We start from the raw sequence: 22657 nt of genomic DNA on the forward strand, positions 1-22657 counted from the left end.
CGTGACAGTAATATACCTTAGATGATGAGACTACTCTGTCCTACATGGACAGTAATATACTTTAGATGGGACTACTGTGCTTCAGAATTTTAATCATGAAGCATAATGAAGAAACCCTGACTACAGTTAATGTACTGTCAAAGATATACACTACATGACCAAAAGTATGGGGACACCTGCTCGTTGAACGTCTCATTCCAAAATCATGGGCATTAATATGGAGTTGGTCCCCCCTTTGCTGCTATAACAGCCTCCACTCTTCTGGGAAGGCTTTCCACTAGATGTTGAAACATTTCTGCAGGGACTTGCTTCCATTCAGCCACAAGAGCATTAGTGAGGTCGGGCACTGATGTTGGGCGATTAGGCCTGGCTTGCAGTCGGTGTTCCAGTTCATCCCAAAGGTGTTCGATGGGGTTGAGGTCAGGGCTCTGTGCAGGCCAGTCAAGTTCTTCCACACCAATCTCAACAAACCATTTCTGTATGGACCTCGCTTTGTGCAAGGGGGCATTGTCATGCTGAAGCTGGATAGGGCCTTCCCCAAACTGTTGCCACAAAGTTGGAAGCACAGAATTGTCTAGAATGTCATTGTATGCTGTAGCGTTAAGATTTCCCTTCACTGGAACTAAAGGGCCTAGCCCAAACCATGAAAACAGCCCCAGAACATTATTCCTCCTCCACCAAACGTAACAGTTGGCACTATGCATTGGGGCAGGTAGCGTTCTCCTGGCATCCACCAAACCCAGATTTGTCCGTCGGACTACCAGATGGTGAAGCGTGATTCATCACTCCAGAGAACGCGTTTCCACTGCTCCAAAGTCCAATGGCGGCGAGCTTTACACCACTCCAACCGACGCTTGGCCATGGAATCCCATTTCATGAAGCTCCCAACGAACCGTTATTGTGTTGACGTTGCTTCCAGAGGCAGTTTGGAATTCGGCAGTGAATGTTGCAACCGAGAACAGATTATTTTTACGCGCTACACGCTTCAGCACTCGGTGGTCCCATTCTGTGAGCTTGTGTGGCCTACATCTTCGCGGCTTAGCCGTTGTTGCTCTTAGATGTTTCCACTTCACAATAACAGCACTTACAGTTGACCGGGGCAGCTCTAGCAGGGCAGAAATCTTACGAACTGACTTGTTGGAAAGGTGGCATCTTATGATGGTGCCACGTTGAAAGTCACTGAGCTCTTCAGTAAGGCCATTCTATTGCCAATGTTTGTCTATGGACATTGCATGGCTGTGTGCTCAATTTTATACACCTGTCAGCAATGGGTGTGGCTGAAATAGCCGAATCCACTAATTTGTATGTATAGTGTATAATCATTTACTGAATATGAGGGAGATTGGAGAGAAAATCAAGCTGAAGTAGGGAAAGACTAGGCCAACCAGGAAGACTGCAGTCCCAGGAACCCAGACTTACGCTGGTGACTTTACGGTAGATCTGCGCAGCATTCTGGCACTCTGAGTAGGGGTATTCTGAGGTGGCCATCTCCAACATGCACATCCCAAAGGCATAGACGTCCACTGACTCGTCATAATGCTCCTCGTACATCTCTGGAGCCATGAACTCAGGAGTACCTGGAAGACAGGACAGCAGAGCCAACTGAAAAGGTTAATAACCTGATGAATAATAATTTGTTGGCTACTTATATTTGTTGGGTACTTATATTTGTCAAATTTCACACATGTACATGTGTAATATACATGTGTGAATTGTAAATGAGTTTTTTGCATGCTAGCAGATACCCATAGACTTCCAGTCATTACGCTAATGCTAGTTAGCATTGGCTCGTGAAACTACCTCTAACTTCCTTCATACTGGACACAGAGACATAAAAATGGTAACCACTAGTTCATCTGACTCCGGTGAAGTTGATAAAGGGCCTCATTGCCAAAATCCCTTTAACATTCCCTTTGAGTGGCAGTTAGTGCACTAGAGCTTGGCCTAAGGGCAAGAATAATCACAGCAGAGACTGTACACAGCTGATACTGCCTTTTTGGAGAGTTGGGGCAGCTTATAAAATATTCATAATGTTGCAGAGTGACCACAGATTCTAAAATGCATTTGCACAACAGAGAGGTCCATTAGCGCTAGTTCAAGATTAATTGCCATTTGTAATAAATACATCAGAAATCTTACTTACAAGAGCTCTGACATACCTATGACCAATTCTAAATCTCAATACCGTTCCCACAACATTTTAGTCATTTAGCAGACGCTCTTATCCAGAGCGACTTACAGGAGCAATTAAGTTAAGTGCCTTGCTCAAGGGCACATCGACAGATTTTTCACCTAGTCGGCTCAGGGATTAGAACCAGCAACCTTTCGGTTACTGGCACAACGCTCTTAACCACTAAGCTACCTGCCGCCCCAACATAACATAAGACAACAATTGATAAATGCCTCCTGAAACTGATGTTCGTTGGTTACCTATGACACTCTTAGCAAAGGAGGTCCTCATGAGAGTGGCCAGTCCCAGGTCTCCAATCTTGACGGAGCCGGTGGGGCCGGTGATGAAGATGTTGTCACACTTCAGGTCCCTGTGAATGATGGGAGGGGTCCGGGTGTGGAGGAACTGGAGGCCCTTCAGGATCTGACGACACCAGCTCCTCAGGACCTTAGGCTTCATCACCTTGAAGCGCTTCAGATACCTGCAGACAGGACAGGAGAGGACAGGACAGGAGAGGACAGGACAGGACAGGAGAGGACAGGACAGGAGAGGACAGGAGACGGGAAGACAGGAAAGGACAGGACGGTTATAACTAAGGTCAACAGTATAATGATTATGGTTTATATAGACAGAGGAACAAGTGTATGACCACATTTGTGAGACATTTCAAGAAGCTAGGCGTATGTCGCACGTCACTACTTCACAGGAGAGGCATTTGAAAGATTATTATATTTTTTTTTAGCAAAATACGTTTTTATTTGGCAGAAATGCCCTCTGGAACATGTGAACTTTCATGTGCCTTAATAACAAGCTTGTACGCCATCTGTAAATACAAATACAATTGTTAAATTGCAAACCTAGTTGGTTAAGATAATGGATGGGCTGGACATGCCGAGAGATGAGTTTGGATTGGTCTGCCATGTAGCTAGCTTCTGTCTATAACATGAGCTGCTCAGTATGTGTAGATAATCCTTGCTACCACGTTTAAAAAAAATATATAATGTTAGCCATGGAGAACTGCAAGTGTTGCTACTGCTTTCAAGAACATTGCTGCCCTGAATTTTGCAGGCACTATCAACAAAGATCAGTGGGAAAAAGTTGTGACTACTTTCGGCACACGGTCAGTGTGAACCGGAGTGACTTGACACAACGGGCCAAACAAGCTGTAGCTAGCTACAAACAAAACAGAAAAGACATGCTGCCGTGAAGCATTCATCCATGTATACGGGTAAGAGTCTAGCTACATTTTCAGATATTATACGTTTCTAATTTTGTCAGAAAGTCGTTTTCATTGCACGTTAAAGCGTACTGTTAGCTAGCGAGCTAGCTAATGTTACGTGTATGATCTGTGTAGTAATATTATTAGTATCTCAGAAAGCCACTTGCACTGCTAGTTATAGCCTAATGTTAGCTAGCTAGCTAACACTGAACCTAGTTGGTTAGCTTTAGCTACCTGCAGATTCATACTACAGCATTTCATGAATGGTGGTGTAGTGTCTAAACAATTTATGACTTTGCTGACGTTTGCAAATGGTGTCTTAGAGGATGTTGACTCAGCTTGAGGAAGCATCTGGAGGGCATTTCTATAGGGGCACCATTTCTATGGGGGGTGGATAGAGCTTTCTTTCACATGACCCATCAATTTAGACAAGTGTGTCTGGGTAAGTGTCATTACCCAGACATTACATTTATATTTTTGATATCGCTACTATGCAAATATGCAAGTAACCATTTCATTGTACCGTTTACACCTTCTGTATTCTGTCCATGTTACAAATCAACTTTGATTTTATTTGATATAGTGTGTGTTTACCAGAGACGGTAATGTGAAGAACAACATGACCTGCACCAAAGTCAGATTAGGATATAGGCCAAAGACTAGATAAATTGTATTTTTACCTGGAGTTTTTCCTTATTGTAGGCTACTACTTTCACCACTTTTAGTCTTGATATCTTTGGTTCTTTACTACACTACCTTACTCACTCTGTTTAGCACATGGCCTCACATGTGAATCCTTAAAGAGATGGGTGGGGCTAAGGCTTAAGAGGGTGTGAGCGATGCTGAATAGGTGTAGACAAAGAAGAGCTCTCCAGTAGGTGTACCAAAACATTCAAGGGCCATTTCCTCAAAAGTGGGGTTACAAGTTTATCAACTTTCAAAGCAGAATTACTTTCCCATTGTTCCTCAACTGCAGTGTATGATATACCATTTTGGAGCTCTGAGTCTCTACTTTTATCCAATGTGAAAAAAACTGAATTTCAAATTTTGCTACATAAGACCGAATCGAGGCGGTCGGTCACACTTGGTTATAAGTGATTTGTGATGCTTCTATATAGGGCTTATGGAGGCTTCATTAAACTTTATGAGATATACTTTGTTTAAAGTGAGACCCTATTTCTACAGGGTGAATATCAACATCCGCATGAATGCACCCTGATTAGCCAACTCACTGGTAACAATTTACAAGAAGTTAGAGTGAGCTGTCATCTCTTTGGTGTAACCCTATTTGGCGCTGAGCAGGGGTGTGTGTGTGTGTGTCGGTCTGTGTGTGTTTGTCTTCGACCCACGTTTTGAGTGTCCCCGAGGTCATGAGTTCGGTGACCAGGACGATGCACTTCTTCCCTCGCAGCACTGACTCCCAGGAGTCATAGAAACGGACGATGTTAGGATGCTGGAGCCCCTTCAGCATCTCTGCCTCCTCCTTAAAACGCTGCTGCTCCGCCTTGGTCAGCTTACGGTCCTGTAGACATACAGGAATACACACACACAGGTTAGACATCAGTGAGAGCGCTCGGTTGTGAGATCAAGTTAGAAAGATTGATACCTGCACACTGTTGAATGCTCCAGCAGGCCTATGTTTCGACCCCAAATGTCTTCATCAGTAAGAACATACCCACAGCCTAGACAACATTCAGTGCTACACTTCTAATGTTGTACAAAAAAACGATGGATTTAAAGTGCTTAGGTCTGTTTTCAAGTGGCATAGGTTCACACTTTTAGACATTCCTCCATCACCATGCACTGAACCTTAAACCTATGACAAGAAGCATGCTTTCAGGAGACGATGCATATTCTAAACCTGAGATTATGGGGAGCATGCTTTTAGGAAACAGTACTGTCAACAACAGAGTCAGTACTGGAGCACTATACCAATCAGGAAACAGTACTGTCAACAACAGAGTCAGTACTGGAGCACTATACCAATCAGGAAACAGTACTGTCAACAACAGAGTCAGTACTGGAGCACTATACCAATCAGGAAACAGTACTGTCAACAACAGAGTCAGTACTGGAGCACTATACCAATCAGGAAACAGTACTGTCAACAACAGAGTCAGTACTGGAGCACTATACCAATCAGGAAACAGTACTGTCAACAACAGAGTCAGTACTGGAGCACTATACCAATCAGGAAACAGTACTGTCAACAACAGAGTCAGTACTGGAGCACTATACCAATCAGGAAACAATACTGTCAACAACAGAGTCAGTACTGGAGCACTATACCAATCAGGAAACAGTACTGTCAACAACAGAGTCAGTACTGGAGCACTATACCAATCAGTCAGCCCTCTTTACACTACCAAGCAACCATGTTTATTTTAATTACACACCTACGTCCACTAGATGGCGGTAGCGAAATGTAGTTTCATCTGCATCAGTTGAGAGCCAACACCCCACCTCAGCCCATACAACTCATTCAGCTGCATCTGCCACGCTGCTATTGGGCCGAGTATGGCGGATGCTGCAGAAATTCATTCACTGGCAGTAAATCATTGGGACACACACACACACACACACACACAGATGCACACATACATACAGAAGTATACATACACACACATGCATGCGTGCACACACGCACGCAGACAGCCACACTCACGGTGGAAACACACACACACACACACACACACACACACACACACACACACACACACACACACACACACACACACACATACACAGCACACACACACACACACACACACATACATACACAGCACACACACACACACACACACACACACACACACACACACACACACACACACACACACACACACACACATACACAGCACACACACAGCAGACTACTGACTGGGTCCTCTGTTGGCTATTGGTAAATAAGCACTTTGGATATATTCAGCTACTTGATGAGAAATGGTGATGCAGGTATGCAGTTAGAAAACATACAGCACATTAAATATGCTATGCAATACATATTCATTTCATGAATTTGAGAGCAACCCAGGAGAAATCAAAGACTCAAACACTTCTCTAAGTCAAAACCATTCCACATGTTTTTATACTATTAGGAACTGCTGAATGATTTTACATTCATGTATGATAGGATGACAGGACACTTTTATGTATGATATCAATAACTTAATGTTGAAGCATATGGGCCCATTAGCCATTTCACAAATGGCAGCTGTCCTAACAATTGTCATCGTTAAAAGAACAAATAAAGCATTGTGTTTTTTTTGTGGTCATTGACCTCAGTTGACCTTGTCACTTGTGGTCTCTTAGGCATCATTCAATGTCACCCTTTAGTTTGAATAGGACAACAACCAAAGGTCATGACCTGAGGCGGTGAAACCGCAGACGTGACAATTGCAACAAGCGGTGACAAGGCATGATGGCCATATTGCAAAACAAAGAAAGAAACTACAAAAAAAATCCCTTAGCTAGTCAAGTTCATGATAACAACTACTATCCCTTAGCTAGCACCTGTCAAGTTCATGATAACAACTACTATCCCTTAGCTAGCACCTGTCAAGTTTACGATAACAACTACCATCCCCTAGCTAGCACCTGTCAAGTTCATGATAACAACTACCATCCCCTAGCTAGCACCTGTCAAGTTCATGATAACAACTACTATCCTCTAGCTAGCACCTGTCAAGTTCATGATAACAACTACCATCCCCTAGCTAGCACCTGTCAGGTTCATGATAACAACTACCATCCCCTAGCTAGCACCTCTCAGGTTCATGATAACAACTACCATCCCATAGCTAGCACCTGTCAGGTTCATGATAACAACTACCATTCCCTAGCTAGCAACTGTCAAGTTCATGATAACAACTACCATCCCCTAGCTAGCACCTCTCAGGTTCATGATAACAACTACCATCCTCTAGCTAGCACCTGTCAGGTTCATGAAAACAAACAAAGACATTCTGATGTTTTTAGCCAAACCGACTTACAGTCATGCGTGCATACATTTGTACATATGGGTGGTCCAAGGAATCGAACCTGTTATCCTGCCGTTGTAAGCACCATGCTCTACCAACTGAGCTACAGAGGACCACCATTTCATTGTTAATACAGTGCATTTTCTCCCCTCATCAATATATACACAATACCCAATAATGACAAAGTGAAAACAGGTTTTTAGACATTTTGGTTAAAAAAATAAAAAAACAGAAATACCTTATTTACATAAGAATTCAGACCCTTTGCTATGAGACTCGAAATTGAGCGCAGGTGCATCCTGTTTCCATTGATCATCCTTCAGATGTTTCTAAAACTTGATTGGAGTCCACCTATGGTAAATTCAATTGATTGGACATGATTTGGAAAGGCACACACCTGTCTATATAAGGTCCCACAGATGACAGAGCATGTCAGAGCAAAAACCAAGCCATGAAGTCGAAGGAATTGTCTGTAGAGCTCCGAGACAAGATTGTGTCCATGCACAGATCTGGGGAAGGGTACCAAAAAAATTCTGCAGCATTGAAGGTCCCCAAGAACACAGTGGCCTCCAGCATTCTTAAACGGAAGAAGTTTGGAACCACCAAGACTCTTCCTAGAGCTCACCCGCTGTACAAAACTGAGCAATCGGGGGAGAAGGGCCTTGGTCAGGGAGGTGACCAAGAACCCGATGGTCACTCTGACAGAGCTTCAGAGTTCCTCTGTGGAGATGGGAGAACCTTCCAGAAGGACAACCATCTCTGCAGCACTCCACCAATCAGGCCTTTATGGTAGAGTGGCCAGACTGAAGCCACTCCTCAGTAAAAGGCACATGACAGCCCGCTTGGAGTTTGCCAAAAGGCACCTAAAGGACTCTCAGACCATGAGAAACAAGATTCTCTGGTCTGATGAAACAAGATTAAACTCTTTGGCCTGAATGCCAAGTGTCACATCTGGAGGAAACCTGGCACCATCCCTACGGTGAAGAATGGTGGTGGCAGCATCATGCTGTGGGGATGTTTTTCAGCAGCAGGGACTGGGAGACAAGTCAGGATTGAGGGAAAGATGAACGGAGCAAAGTACAGAGAGATCCTTGATGAAAACCTGCTCCAGAGGGCTCAGGACCTCAGACTGGGGCGAAGGTTAATCTTCCAACAGGACAACGACCCTAAGCACACAGCCAAGACAACGCAGGAGTGGCTTCGGTACAAGTCTCTGAATATCCTTGAGTGGCCCAGCCAGAGCCCGGACTTGAACCCAATCGAACATCTCTGGAGAGACCTGAAAATAGCTGTGCAGTGTCGCTCCCCATCCTACATGACAGAGCTTGAGAGGATTTGCAGAGAAGAATGGGAGAAACTCCCCAAATACAGGTGTGCCAAACTTGTAGCGTCATACCCAATAAGATTTGAGGCTATAATCACTGCCAAAGGTGCTTCAACAAAGTACAGAGTAAAGGGTCTGAATACTTATGTAAATATGATATTTCAGTTTTTTATTTTTAATACATTTGCAAACATTTCTAAAAACCTGTTTTTGGTTTGTCATTATGGGGTATTTTGTGTAGATTGATGAGGAAAACAAAACAATTTAATCCATTTTAGATTAAGGCTGTAATGTAACAAAATGTGGAAAAAGTCAAGGTCTGAATACTTTCCGAATGCACTGTAATCTAATTGTAATGAAGTTTACCTCGTTAACTCTCCCTCTCTCTCTCAGCATCAGCAATAAGACTGCTGCTTCATTGTCAAGGCTAAAAATAATATCCTCAACTTGGGACTGCCTCTCCGCTCCTCTCCTAGACTCTGTACTGCATCGCTGTCTGACTGGCTCTATGTGTGAGTGTCTTTCTATGTCTGGGACTCTGGGTGTTAGTGGATGTGTCCTTAGGTCTGTCTAGGTCTCTCTACATTATCTCTGCATCTAACTCCCTTACAATGTGTTTGTGATTGTGTGTGTGTGTCGTTTCCGTTGGTAACCGTCTGACTGCATCTGTCATAGTGTCACTGTGTATAATCAGAGCACCACCCTGTGTCACTGCTTGTCATCTGTGTCTGTCTGGCCGTCTGTCTACCTCCACATTCTCTCTCCACTGAACCAGCAGCACTCCCCGTAGAGATATTCATTCTGGGCTCTCCCCTAGTGCATCTATTGTGTTTACCAGAGTCAGGTCAGACAATCTGGGGTCAGCAAAGGTCACTGGGGTCAATTATCATAATTATCACGGCAGCCCCAACACGCGCGCGCACACACACAAACATCTGCTCTCTACAATATGAAAGGCGGTAGAATAGATGCTCTGGGGCTGCATGAATAAGACATAATCCTCCATTCATTCTAAAGACTGCTTAACATACCAGCATTTAATACTATTACTGCTGACAATGGAGAGGGAATCTCATTGATAAATATGTATTCTCAGAACCCAGAATCAAATCTCACAGTACGCTGGCCAGCTATTCGATGCACACGAAATGGATACTATATGTGGTTTACAAAAACTACTAAGCTATGAAAATATTGACACTTTTCTCCAGCAAAGCAAACAAACTGGCAGTACACGATGTGATAACGTACATGAAGGACAAACACATGGTTGAGAAAACAAAGAAGACAGTTGTAAGATCAAGCTGACCACAAGACAAATGGGGGCGAGGGAGCAACAGAGTAACAAAGAGAGAGAAACAGAGGAAGAGAGGGAGCGCAAGAGAGGGGGGCCCGTACAGCTATGAAAAAGGCCTATTGTGTACAACCTAGCGGGTGTCTCTCTGCATTCCCTCTGAGTGAATATCCTAGTTACTAAGTTAAGTGGTGTGATACATATGTTGTGCGTCGCAAATGTACCCTATTCCTTATATAGTGCACTACTTTTGATCTGGGCCCATAGGGTTCTGATCAAAAGTAGTCCACTATATAGGGAATAGGGTGCCATTTGAAAACGCAATCATGCAATAATCTACACAACTCCTACACCTCCCACATAACATAAATAAACCATTATCTACTGTCTGTGGGCATGGCCATACAAAGTCCTTATGTGTTGATGTTGCTCAATGACTCCAATCCATTTGACGATTGTGTATGCATCCCAAATGGCACCCTATTCCCTTTAAAGTGCACTACTTTTGACCAGGACCTATAAAAGAATAGGTTGCCATTTAGGACGTGAACTGAATATAGTTGCACCACTTAGTTGGTTGTTGTAACAAGGGCTATTTTGGGCTCCTAAACCAAACAGCCCCCTAATGCTGATAATAACAATGTAGCTCTCAGAGAAAAACACATTACTGAACACGTAGGCCTTAAAGTCTACTAATAATGGCCTGTATGCTTAGTGTGGTAATCTGTTTGGTAATGTGTATTTTATCCCTGAGCTGCAGTGAACAATAAGATTGGCCAATTAGTTGTATTTAATGTCTGACATGGCTATTGTTCACAGTTGCACCTAATAAAAAAGCATTTGGTAGTGTGTTTAGTAAGGTGTTTGATCATGTGTTTTGGTAATGTAATGTGAATGGGTAATGTGCTGTTTGGCAATGTGTTGTCTGGTGGCAGGCTTGTAAATCAGGTTGTAAGTACTGTAGACTAACATTATGCTTGATAATGTGTTTTGGTAATGTAATATGTATGGGTAATGGGTTTGGTAACATGCGCAACACTGCGTCTCCAGCCCAGTCACAGTGACAGGCCTGTAATTCTGTCTTTAAACAGACTAAGACATTTTATGTGGCGGTTTCAGTTCCAGTTCCTGGCCCGTAACTCACAGGCCACAGTCACAAGCCACAGGCTTGTAAATAGACTCAGATATGAACCAGGTTGACCCCAACCACACCATGAGACTGTTTTGGACCAGACACCTGTTAAGCAGAAGGTCAGCCAGCCAGGTTCCGGGTCAGCAAGGCCTGTAAAACAGTCAGTCAGCCCGACAAACACCCGGTAAGACATTCAGCCAACATAACAGACAGCCGGCAAGACAGTCAGCCAACATGACAGACAGCTGTGCCTAGTCAGTGGAGAAACAACCCTACTTCGTTTAGACTGTGAGGGGCCTCTCCATTTCTCCTCCACATTACCATCACTAAATAGACGACAGTTTTAGATACACCTCCTATTGATAGGTTTATCTTCTATAAACTAACATCTCAGGTGCGTCTATGCGGGAGTTAGAGGAGATTATTCACCTAACGTGAAAGGGGGAGGTATGGCCTCTAGGAAACCAGCTCCAGGTAACTGGTCATTCTCTCTGTGTGTGTGTGTGTGTGTACAGAGGAGTAGCTAGGGGTGTGAGTACATACTGTTAGCTAACTGAAGTGTGGCTGTCATATTGAGAGAACAGCCTAGGCTATAAGCGTTTTAGTGGTTGAGAATGTGAGGCGACCGGGTGGCCCAGATGGGATCCCTGGCTACATCCTCACCGTGTGTGCTGACCAGCTGGCGGGCGTCTTCTCAGACATCTTCAACCTCTCCGTGTCCAAGGCTGTAGTCCCCACTTGCTTCAATGAGACCACCATCGTCCCAGTGCCCAAGTAAACCAAGGTGATATGCCCAAATGACTATAGTCCCATCGCACTCACCCAGACATCATGAAGTGCTTTGAGAGGCTGGTCATGGCCCACATCAATGCCAGCATTCCAGGCACAAGTGTTGTGTTCGAGACCACCTAAAGCGAGACCAATTTAAGACCGGAGCGAATCGAGTCCGAGTCAAGACCAAGATCGGAGGGGGGACGTGACCGAGTCAAGACCGGGAGGGGCACGAGAGGTCCGAGAACGAGTCAAGACCGAGACCAGAAAAATGTGATTCCAATTCAAATCATCACCATAAGAGTTCAAAATGTCCAGTATTTCTGTGTTCATATTTCAGAAGAACATATGGATTCTTTAGACATTCAGAATGGTGAAAAAAAGCATGCTGAGGGCAAATAGAGCCACTCTGCAAATGTTTACTAACCCAAACACAGTGGGGAACAATGAGGGCCTTCTACACTTTTAGAGAAAGGATTTATAAAATAATACAAATAATAATTTATCGTATTTTCCGCACTATAAGGCGCACTTAAAAGCCTTTAATTTTCTCAAAAAACGACAGTGCGCCTTATAATCCGGAGCGCCTTATATATGGATCAATTGGTTAATTGGTTGATCCATACTGGTTGTACACGGCGCTCAAGGCGCTCTGTCAAAATGTTTCAGTATGAAAAAACAATAAAAACAATTTAATAATAATGAAATGTTTCAGTACGACTGGTAAACTACAAAGCCGCACCGCTTGCAGCATTACGGCTACCGTAGTCAGTAAACACCGGTACTGTGCTTACTCACAGTCCCACACCACTTGTGTGTGTATAAAGACCCCAAAATTGTTTTCAGAACGCTTAATAAAGTTTGACTTTATCTGACTGTTTTGTTGACATTCCCTTTAGCACAGCTCCATCTAGTGGATGCATAACGCAACCCCAGTCAAACGTTTGACTGCAGTATCTTCTATTCTATGCGCCTTATAATCTGGTGCGCCCTATATATGAAAACAGTTCTAAAATAGGCCATTCATTGAAGGTGCGCCTTATAATCCGGTGCGCCTTATAGTGCGGAAAATACGGTATACTATTCTTTTCAATTATGTTCTGATTTGATCTCTTCAGTTTTTGTTAGAAAGGAAAAGAGAAAAGAGAAAAAAATAAAATCCAATCAGGATTTTTCTTTGGTGGTCTCTGGGAAGATAAATCTAACTAGCTAAATCAGTCATTGGCTAGGCCATCATAAGCTTGATAGAAGGCATCTGCCATTCAACTGTATTAGGGCAAACTTTTGGAGTGACAGTGGAATCAACCAATCACATTGACTTGTAATGGCCAACAGGTCGAGTTCAACAGGTCACGGTGCAATAGCGAGCAGTAGTTTTCCCACAGTCTAGCTAGCTAGCTTTTGCTGTAGGCTATTTTGCAGCAGCTGCAGCAGGTGTTATCGAAGAGGATGTTGTTGCTAATTTGTTAGCTTCTCCCTTTTCAAGAATCATCTGGTGAGTGGAACTGTGTTTTTTTATTGCAGCTCGCATGCCATTGTTAGCCATCACTTTGAAAATAACTTAAGTGTGTGAAACATTGTTTCATTTAAACTTTAGATCATCGGTTACTCTGTGTGCTAAATGTGAAATGTTTTTTGCAATGGGAAGTAATGGTAATAGTTGGGAAATGCTTAGCCTAATGGTTGTGTTTTTGTATTCTTATGATTGGGACCTACTGGCTTATTATGTAGAGTGAATGGACTGCTGTCTTTCCATTGGCCCTATGCAGTGGTGTAGTGGTGCCGGGAGAAGTGGGTCCTGTGTGAAGGAAAGGCGCCCTGTGTGAAAAATCCTATTTCAGATTTTCTCTCTCAAAATCAAACTTTTTTAAAATAAAAAAAAACACAACAAATGTGATGTTCGAAGTCCACAACAATGCTTAAACCACATCAGGCGACCATTTTTTAGGTATGGGAAAAATCGAAAAAATATATATCTGGAGGGTGTAGTTGCCCTTTAATTCAATTGAGTAAAACAAATGCCCTCCCCATTGATACAAATCAGCATTATATAATTCTGTCAGGTCGGCCTACATTGCAGTCAAAATCTACTTGGAAAGGTTTTTTGGGAAAGCCTTTAGAAATATTCATGCAAACAGCGCATGATGACTGGATTGCACATCGCAAATAGCCTCCTTAACAAGACTAAGGACCAACCTTTTTCAATACCTGGTTTGCATACCCATTGTTGCCTTAGTTAGCATTTACTGGTAGATATCATAAGTTGAAACGTCTTTCCTACTTACCGGCTACCGATATCATTATTCTGTGAGCTGCTCCATGCGACAACCAGTTGAGCGCTGTTTGCTCCTGCTGCCTGCAGATGATATTCCGCTGAAACTAGGCTATGTGTGCTGCGTGCATGTGAATATATTTCACGTGCTTTGCGATTGTCTAGGCTACTTTGTGAATGATTTCTCTATTGTACTACATAATTAATAAGTCGTATACCTCCACTACACTACTTTGAAACGCAACAAAACTGATTAAGAAGTTAGTATAGGCAATGCCCACTGAAAAAAAGTGGGTATAGGGCATATACCTGCATATAGCCTCCACTACACTTTTAGATGCATGCCAGCAAAGCCACTACACAACACAACACTAAACAATACATTAATTGCACTATAACGGTGACAAACGGTGCCCACAAACTGTTAGGGCCTACATAAAGCTGTCCCAACAGCAGAGCTTTCTTTTCAGCACCATGGAGTGAATCCTTACCACTGCTACACCTGGCTATCAGCAGAGCCTTGTCTGGCAGCGAAACAGTTCATTCAGCCTCATTTACTGCCTTTAAAAAAAACATAGCTGATATGGCTGACTTGCTTAAACAATTGTGGTTTCTACTGACAATTGAGATGTACAAACTATGGCATAAAGGAACAACGAGCGGATAAGAGGCAATCCGTTATTTTGATTAAGACATTAATGAGCGAGCTAGGACGGACGTAGTCAATATAACTATTTATTCAGCACTTTTGAAATATACAGCGACAGAATTCAGAACATGAGCCGTTCTTACAGTAGTCTCCGTGTACATCAAGTCAGAACCGTAGGATAAATAAAGGGGGCATATAAGCAGACAATGAAAGCTCTTAAAATGTTAGATAACATTTATCTAAAACAGGCTATAGGCTACATGTGCACCACCAAGTCAGAACAGTAGGCTAAGTTATGAGGGGGAAAGGGACCAAATTATTAGGGTGAGGCGCATAGGCTACTAACAGCTTACTACACAACATACACTTAGTATTACTTTCTTAGCTACAGTATACATATCTCCCTGGCATATTACATCATTTATGCAGCAGCATACAATACATTTTTGGACTCACCTTGTTGTGCTGTGCTCACTTGAACAGGAAGGTGGCGTAGCGGTCCTTCTTGTGGGCAAATGTTGTCATCAAACTTTGTCATCAAAGTCTGGCATTTTCTGGATTTATGGTGCTTTCAAGACACTATTGGGAACTCGGAAAAAAACAATGTTGAAACATGACGTCAGTGATCTTCAGGTCGGAGCTCTAGAAAGAGGACCCATTTCCCGACTTGGAATTCCGAGTTGGATGACCGGTCAAAATATATTTTCCCAGTCGGAGCTCGTTTTTTTCAGAGTTCCCAGTTGTCTTGAACTCACTGAAGTCTGAGATTTCCCAGTTCCGAGTTTTCAGTTGTTTTGAACTCCGCAGAAGTCATGCTGGATTGACAGCATGGCCAATGTATTCAACCTTTTCTGGCCCATGGTGTGTTGCGAGTGAATGTTTATCCTTTTAAGCTTGGAAAAGAGACCCTTAAACCCAGACTCTGACCACACACCCTCTCCACTGAATAGCAGGCTAGTGATTGCTTTGCAAAGATGGCAGTTAGACACTGATTCTTTCCAAACCACTCATTTTAGAATTTGCGATTTCCAACTTTTTGTGTGATGTTAATGTCCAATGGCCGATGAGCACCGATACGTTTGATCTATAATTTATCTTCATATGACAAGGATTGAAAAGGATTTGCCAGTAGATTCTCGACTTGATTCATGATGATGACTGCTTGTCTAGCTTGGTAGCTAAGATTTTGAAAGTATGATGTTGACATGATCAGTCCAGTCAAAGTTATGGTAGATATAACGTGACATGATGTAATTGTATCTGTGGCCAATGACCTTGAGCCATCTTGGATGGGCACTTCTAATGTAAATCTATGGCAGCACCCAAGGGGCATGAATTTTCGAGCTATCCCCGTAGAATTTGCAGTGACGTACTGTCCCCATGAGTGACAGAACACTGAGCCAATCACGGCACAACTAGAGAACATTACCAACCCCTCCACTCCGTATTTTCCGCTGGCTGCCCCACCACCACAGAAAGGACTGAGCTAGGCTGAAACACCTGCATTTTGGAGCTGCCATACTCAAGAAAGCAAAAAATAGACCATGTTTGTATAAGGCTTTATTAACTCCCCAAAACATTTTTTTACATTGTTTGCAATCTGATACGTGACACGTATTAATTCCAAAATAACAGAAAAACAGGCAAAAATAATAATAATAATAACAATTTAAATAAATAAAATATATATACAGTGCATTCGGAAAGTATTCAGACCCCTTCACTTTTTCCACATTTTGTTACGTTACAGCCTTATTCTAAAATTGATTAAATTGTTTTTATTCCTCATCAATCTACACAGAATACCCCATAATGACAAAGCAAAAACAGTTTTTATTTTGCAAATGCAAAAAAAAACTGGATATATTACATTTACATAACTATTCAGACCCTTTACACAGTACTTTGTTGAAGCACCTTTGGCAGCGATTACAGCCTCGAGTCTTCTTGGGTAGGACGCTACAAGCTTGGCACACCTGTATTTGGGGAGTTTCTCCTATTCTTCTCTGAAGATTCTCTCAATCTCTGTCAGTTTGGATGTGGAGCGACGCTGCACAGCTATTTTCAGGTCTCTTCAGAGACGTTCGTTCGGATTCAAGTCCGGGCTCTGGTTGGGCCACTCAAGGACATTCAGAGACTTGTCCCAAAGCCACTCCTGCGTTGTCTTGGCTGTGTGCTTAGGGTCGTTGTCCTGTTGCAAGGTGAACCTTCGCCCCAGTCTGAGGTCCTGAGCCCTCTGGAGCAGGTTTTCATCAAGGATCTCTCTGTACTTTGCTCCATTCATCTTTCCCTCGATCCTGACTGATGCTTGGCATTCAGGCCAAAGAGTAAAATCTTGGTTTCATCAGACCAGAGAATCTTGTTTCTCATCGTCTGAGACACCTGCCCTGAATGATGGGTCGCCACTGCTAATAGTGAGTGTGCAACTTTCCAACAATTTCCCCCACTCTTCCCTACCAGCGAGTCAAAACAATTTGGGCAAAGTTTGAGGATATTTTTCAATGAAAGTAAAGGACAGTAATGTTACGAGTAAAGTAGGAATCCCAGGTTTCAATAGGCGGTAAGATATTCATGTTTCAAGAAAGGATTGTATACATTTGGCCTGGCGAAGCGCTTTTATGTGCTGACTGAATGGAAGCTCATAATTAGACGTTTTTTACTCCGCTGGTCTCGGCTGGTCTCGGGAAGAAATTAGGAGTCCCCCTGTCCCACACCGAGACAAGACCGAGACACTCAATATGGGGTCTCGAGACAGGACTCGAGACCGGTGCTCGATTTTATACACCTGTCAGCAAGGGTGTGGCTGAAATAGCCGAATCCGCTAATTTAAAGGGGAGTCCACATACTTTTGTATATACAATGTATGTGAGAATGCTGTTCATTCGCTACAGTTCAGCATTCAACACTATTGTCAACACCAAGCTCAGGGTCATCTGCAACTGGATCCTGGACTTCCTGACGGGCAGACCACAGGCTGTGAGGGTTGGCAACACCTCCTCCACACTGACTCTTAACACAGGGGCCCCCCAGGGGTGTGTCCTCAGCCCTCTGCTGTACTCCCTGTTCACTCACGACTGCGTGGCTTTGCACGACACTAACTCCATCAACTCGATCCCACCGATGTCAACAACTACAGACCAGTATCCCTTCTTTCTTTTCTCTCCAAAACTTGAGCGTGCCGTCTATAGCCAACTCTCCTGCTATCTCTCTCAGAATGACCTTCTTGATCCAAACCAGTCAGGTTTCAAGACTGGTCATTTAACTGAGACTGCTCTTCTCTGTGTCATGGAGGCTCTCCACACTGCTAAAGCTAACTCTCTCTCCTCTGCTTTCATCCTTCTAGACCTATCTGCTGCATTTGATACAGTGAACCATCAGATCCTCCTCTCCACCCTCTCCGAGTTGGGCATCTCCGGCGCGGCTCACTCTTGGATTGCGTCCTACCTGACAGGTCGCTCCTACCAGGTGGCGTGGCGAGAATCTGTCTCCGTACCACGTGCTCTCACCACTGGTGTCCCCCAGGGCTCAGTTCTAGGCCCTCTCCTATTCTCTCTATACACCAAGTCACTTGGCTCTGTCATATCCTCACATGGTCTCTCCTATCATTGCTACGCAGACAACACACAATTAATCTTCTCCTTTCCCCCTTCTGATAACCAGGTGGCGAATCGCATCTCTGCATGTCTGGCAGACATATCAGTCTGGATGTCGGATCACCACCTCAAGCTGAACCTCGGCAAGACGGAGCTGCTCTTCCTCCCAGGGAAGGACTGCCCGCTCCATGATCTCGCCATCACGGTTGACAACTCTGTTGTGTCCTCCTCCCAGAGTGCAAAGAACCTTGGTGTGACCCTGGACAACACCCTGTCATTCTCCGCTAACATCAAGGCGGTGACCTAATCCTGTAGGTTCATGCTCTACAACATTCGCAGAGTACGACCCTACCTTACACAGGAAGCGGCACAAGTCCAAATCCAGGCACTTGTCATCTCCCGTCTGGATTACTGCAACTCGCTGTTGGCTGGGCTCCCTGCCTGTGCCATTAAACCCCTACAACTCATCCAGAATGATGCAGCCTGTCTGGTGTTCAACCTTCCCAAGTTCTCTCACGTCACCCCGCTCCTACGCACACTCCACTGGCTTCCAGTTGAAGCTCGCATCTGCTACAAGAACATGGTGCTTGCCTACGGAGCTGTGAGGGGAACGGCACCTCCTTACCTTCAGGCTCTGATCAGTCCCTACACCCAAACGAGGGCATTGCGTTCTTCCACCTCTGGCCTGCTGGTCCCCCTACCTCTGCGGAAGCACAGTTCCCGCTCAGCCCAGTCAAAACTGTTCACTGCTCTGGCACCCCAATGGTGGAACAAGCTCCCTCACGACGCCAGGACAGCGGAGTCACTGACCACCTTCCGGAGACACTTGAAACCCTACCTCTTTAAGGAATACCTGGGATAGTATAAAAGTAATCCTTCTACCCCCCCCCCCCCACCCCACACCCACAAAAATTAAAATAAATACAAAATAATAATAAAAAAATAAAAATAAACAATGTATATAAAACAAATGAAAATTTAAAATATACCCTAAACATTCAAAATGTAATTGTTTTATATATATATATATTGTTTTTTAAAATTATTTTTAATTATTTATAATTTTGTGGGTGTGGGGGGGGGGGGGGGTAGAAGGATTACTTTTATACTATTCCAGGTATTCCTTAAAGAGGTAGGGTTTCAAGTGTCTCCGGAAGGTGGTCAGTGACTCCGCTGTCCTGGCGTCGTGAGGGAGCTTGTTCCACCATTGGGGTGCCAAAGCAGTGAACAGTTTTTACTGGGCTGAGCGGGAACTGTGGTTGTCCCACTGCCTATCATAAGGTGAATGCACCAATTTGTAAGTCGCTCTGGATAAGAGCGTCTGCTAAATGACGTAAATGTAAATGTAATCAAGTTCACTGACGACACGCTGACTACGGTTATAGGCCTGACAACCATCAATGACGAGTCAGCCTATAGGGAGGAGGCAAGTGAACTGGCATTGTGGTGCCAGGACAACAACCTCTCCCTCAACATCAGCAAAACAAAGGAGTTGATTGTTGACTTCAGGAAGCAGAGGACGGTATATGCCCCGATCCACATCAACAGGACTGGAAGTAGAGAGAGTCAGCAGTTTTAAGTTTCCCTGCGTCCACATCACTGAGGACTTGACATGGACCAACAACACCACCACTGTTGTCAAGAGGGCGCAACAGCACCTCTACTTCCTAAGCCGGTTGAAGAAATTCGACATGCCACCCCATGTCCTCTCCAAATACAACCGCTGCACCATCGAGAGCGTCCAGACCGGTTGCATCATGGCCTGGAGCAGGTGGTGAAGACGGCCCAGTACATCACTGGGACCGTGCTCGCCCCCATCCAGGACATCTACTCGAAACGGTGCCTGAGATAGTCCCGCAGCATCATCAAGGACCCCAGACCCCCAGCCACGAGCTGTTCACTCCCTTACCGTCTGGCAGACAGTATCGGAGCATGAGGTCTGATACCAACAGGCTCAGAGACACTTTCTATCTACAAGCCATCAGACCGCTGAACACTTGAACTGGACTGACCACCTGCATTGACTTTCCGCACCTTAAATGGATACTTTGGGATTTTGGCAATGAGGAGCTTTATCTACTTCCCACGAGTTCATCTGACTCTAAGGAAGTAGATAAAGGGCTTCATTGCCAAAATCCCAAAGTATCCCTTTAACACACATGGACTCACTCATGCACACACACACACACACACATCACAACTGCTGCTACCAGACTCGTATTTATTATTGCTAAATACTGCAAAATTTTAACACTTCCCACCCAATCCCACCCAATCCCCCCTATGCATAATAAACTATTCAGCAATAAAGGTTAAAGGCTAACAAAATGAACCAACAAAATTCCCCCAAAATGAGGTATTGACTGTATGTCTCTTTAGTGTGAACTACCGGTTGTCTCTGAACCAGTCAACCCCTAAATGGTAGTCCTATGGGATTATCATGACGATGACCTTTGACTCCTACAGCGGAATCCAGTATAATCCAATAGTGTCTCCTCTCCCCTTTAGAGGGTCTGCCTGACTGAACACACATGATAATACCACCTGTACTGGAAATAACAGGGTTTTCGGACCTTGTTTCCCCCGACTGGACTACAAGGGCCCTTTTAAACGAACAAATTATGTGAAGTAAATCTGCCTTTCTTCCACGCCAGAATGACACTTTTCTGTGCTATGAGATCTTGTGGTTGTTTGACCTTTGATCTTTGTTTTTAATCCAATAGAGTGTCTCCTCTCCCGCAGGGTCCGAGCTTAGTGAACACATGATAATTCCACCTTTAACTAACCTTGTTGTCCCTAATCTACAGCACCCAGAACCCAATCTCGATTAGAGAGTCTGTCACAGAGATACCATGTTTCCCCCAACTGGAGCCTAAGCCTTGGATGGTGTGTGTGTATGCATGTGTGTGTATGCATGCGTGCGCTCTATGTGTGGGTGTGTGTATGAGCGTCTGTGTGTGTGTGTACTGGATGTGTCTGTGTTCGAGAGAGAGAGAGAGAGAGAGCATTAGCACCTCTGTCTGTGTGTGGACATTACATAAATCCTAAGGTGAATCGTCGGGGGGCCAGGCTTCCCTGGCTGGCTGCGGTTTCTAAGAAGACACTTTACATCCCTCCCACATCCCTAACGATTGTCTCATAGCAACCTTTTACTGCGGTAAAGTGGCCCTAAGCAACCCTTTTCTTCAGTAAAGCGAACCTAAAAGCCGTTCCATCCGCTGTCTGGTCGGAATGGAAGATGGCGGAAGCAGATGTTTTGTTTGAAACTGATGGCGTGTCGAGTGGATATGATAGTGAGGAGAAATGGATTCCAGTGGAGAATACAAAAGGGAACAAGAGAAGTAAAGTTGTTGTGGAATCTAGTCAATCCAACCATCGTTCTGATTCTTTTCTTAGTTGGAGTGAAGGTTTTGGACCGATGGAGTTACCTGGGAGATCTGTTTGACGTCTCAATGAAAATCTTAGATGCGTTGGATGAGGTTGCGTCAGTGTGTATAACAAGAAGTGGGCTTGTTTATGTGTCAGAGGAGCAGAAAGAGGTTTGCAAAGATATCGGATTGGAATGTGTCGTGTGGGGAGCTGCGAAGCAGGGTGCCTATCAAGGGGGTTGTCTCTGGAGTGGCGCTAGAAGCGAGTGCAAAGGATGTAACTGAAGAAATAGAACCAGTGGTTGGTGCATGCCGACTGACCCGTATGGTGGAAGGAGTGAGGAAGCCCATTGCATCCATGCTTTTGTTCATTGAAGAAGAGTCTCTCCCTGCACACGTATATTTAGTTATGTGAGATAGCCTTCGTGCCTAAAACACATGCAGTATGATGAATGTAAACTATTTGGTCATGTGTCAAGTGTATGTAGACGGGAGGAATATCATATGCCAGCTGAGGCGAAATGCTGCAATTGTGGTGGCGAATATGCAACCAAATTCCTGAAGTGCCCTTTTATGGTGAAGGAGACAGAGGTGGCAAGGATAAGGGCTGTCCAGTGTGCCTCCTAGGCGGAGAAAGTGAGAAGAGTGAAAGTAACGTTGAACAAACCATGGTAGTTTGATTAGAGACACCAGTAAATGTTCCTGGCCAACAGGATCCTGACATGTTGCATGTTAAAAAGGTGGACTTTGTATCGTTTATTGCATTGGTTATAAACTGCACAACACAAATAAAGAGGAAATCTGAGAAAATAGGCATTGTTGTGAGTGCGGCAGAATTATTTTGGGGACTCAGGGATTTTACAGCAGAGGCACTACAAGGAATCC

General features: G+C 44.1%; 1 protein-coding gene across 1 annotated transcript in view; it reads right to left on the reverse strand.

Moving 5' to 3' along the window:
* LOC311148164 (uncharacterized protein) overlaps positions 1 to 22657 on the reverse strand; it is a gene marked incomplete at its 5' end in the record, with an annotated part of 61439 nt that overhangs the window by 33008 nt on the left and 5774 nt on the right. The window contains 3 exons of the mRNA XM_084185053.1: positions 1420 to 1577; positions 2431 to 2651; positions 4739 to 4911. Coding sequence (XP_084041179.1) covers positions 1420 to 1577; positions 2431 to 2651; positions 4739 to 4911 — 552 coding nt within the window. The remainder of the gene's footprint in view (positions 1 to 1419; positions 1578 to 2430; positions 2652 to 4738; positions 4912 to 22657) is intronic.

Source organism: Coregonus lavaretus, assembly GCF_964263955.1.
Source record: "Coregonus lavaretus genome assembly, chromosome: 20".
Classification (NCBI taxonomy): domain Eukaryota; kingdom Metazoa; phylum Chordata; class Actinopteri; order Salmoniformes; family Salmonidae; genus Coregonus; species Coregonus lavaretus.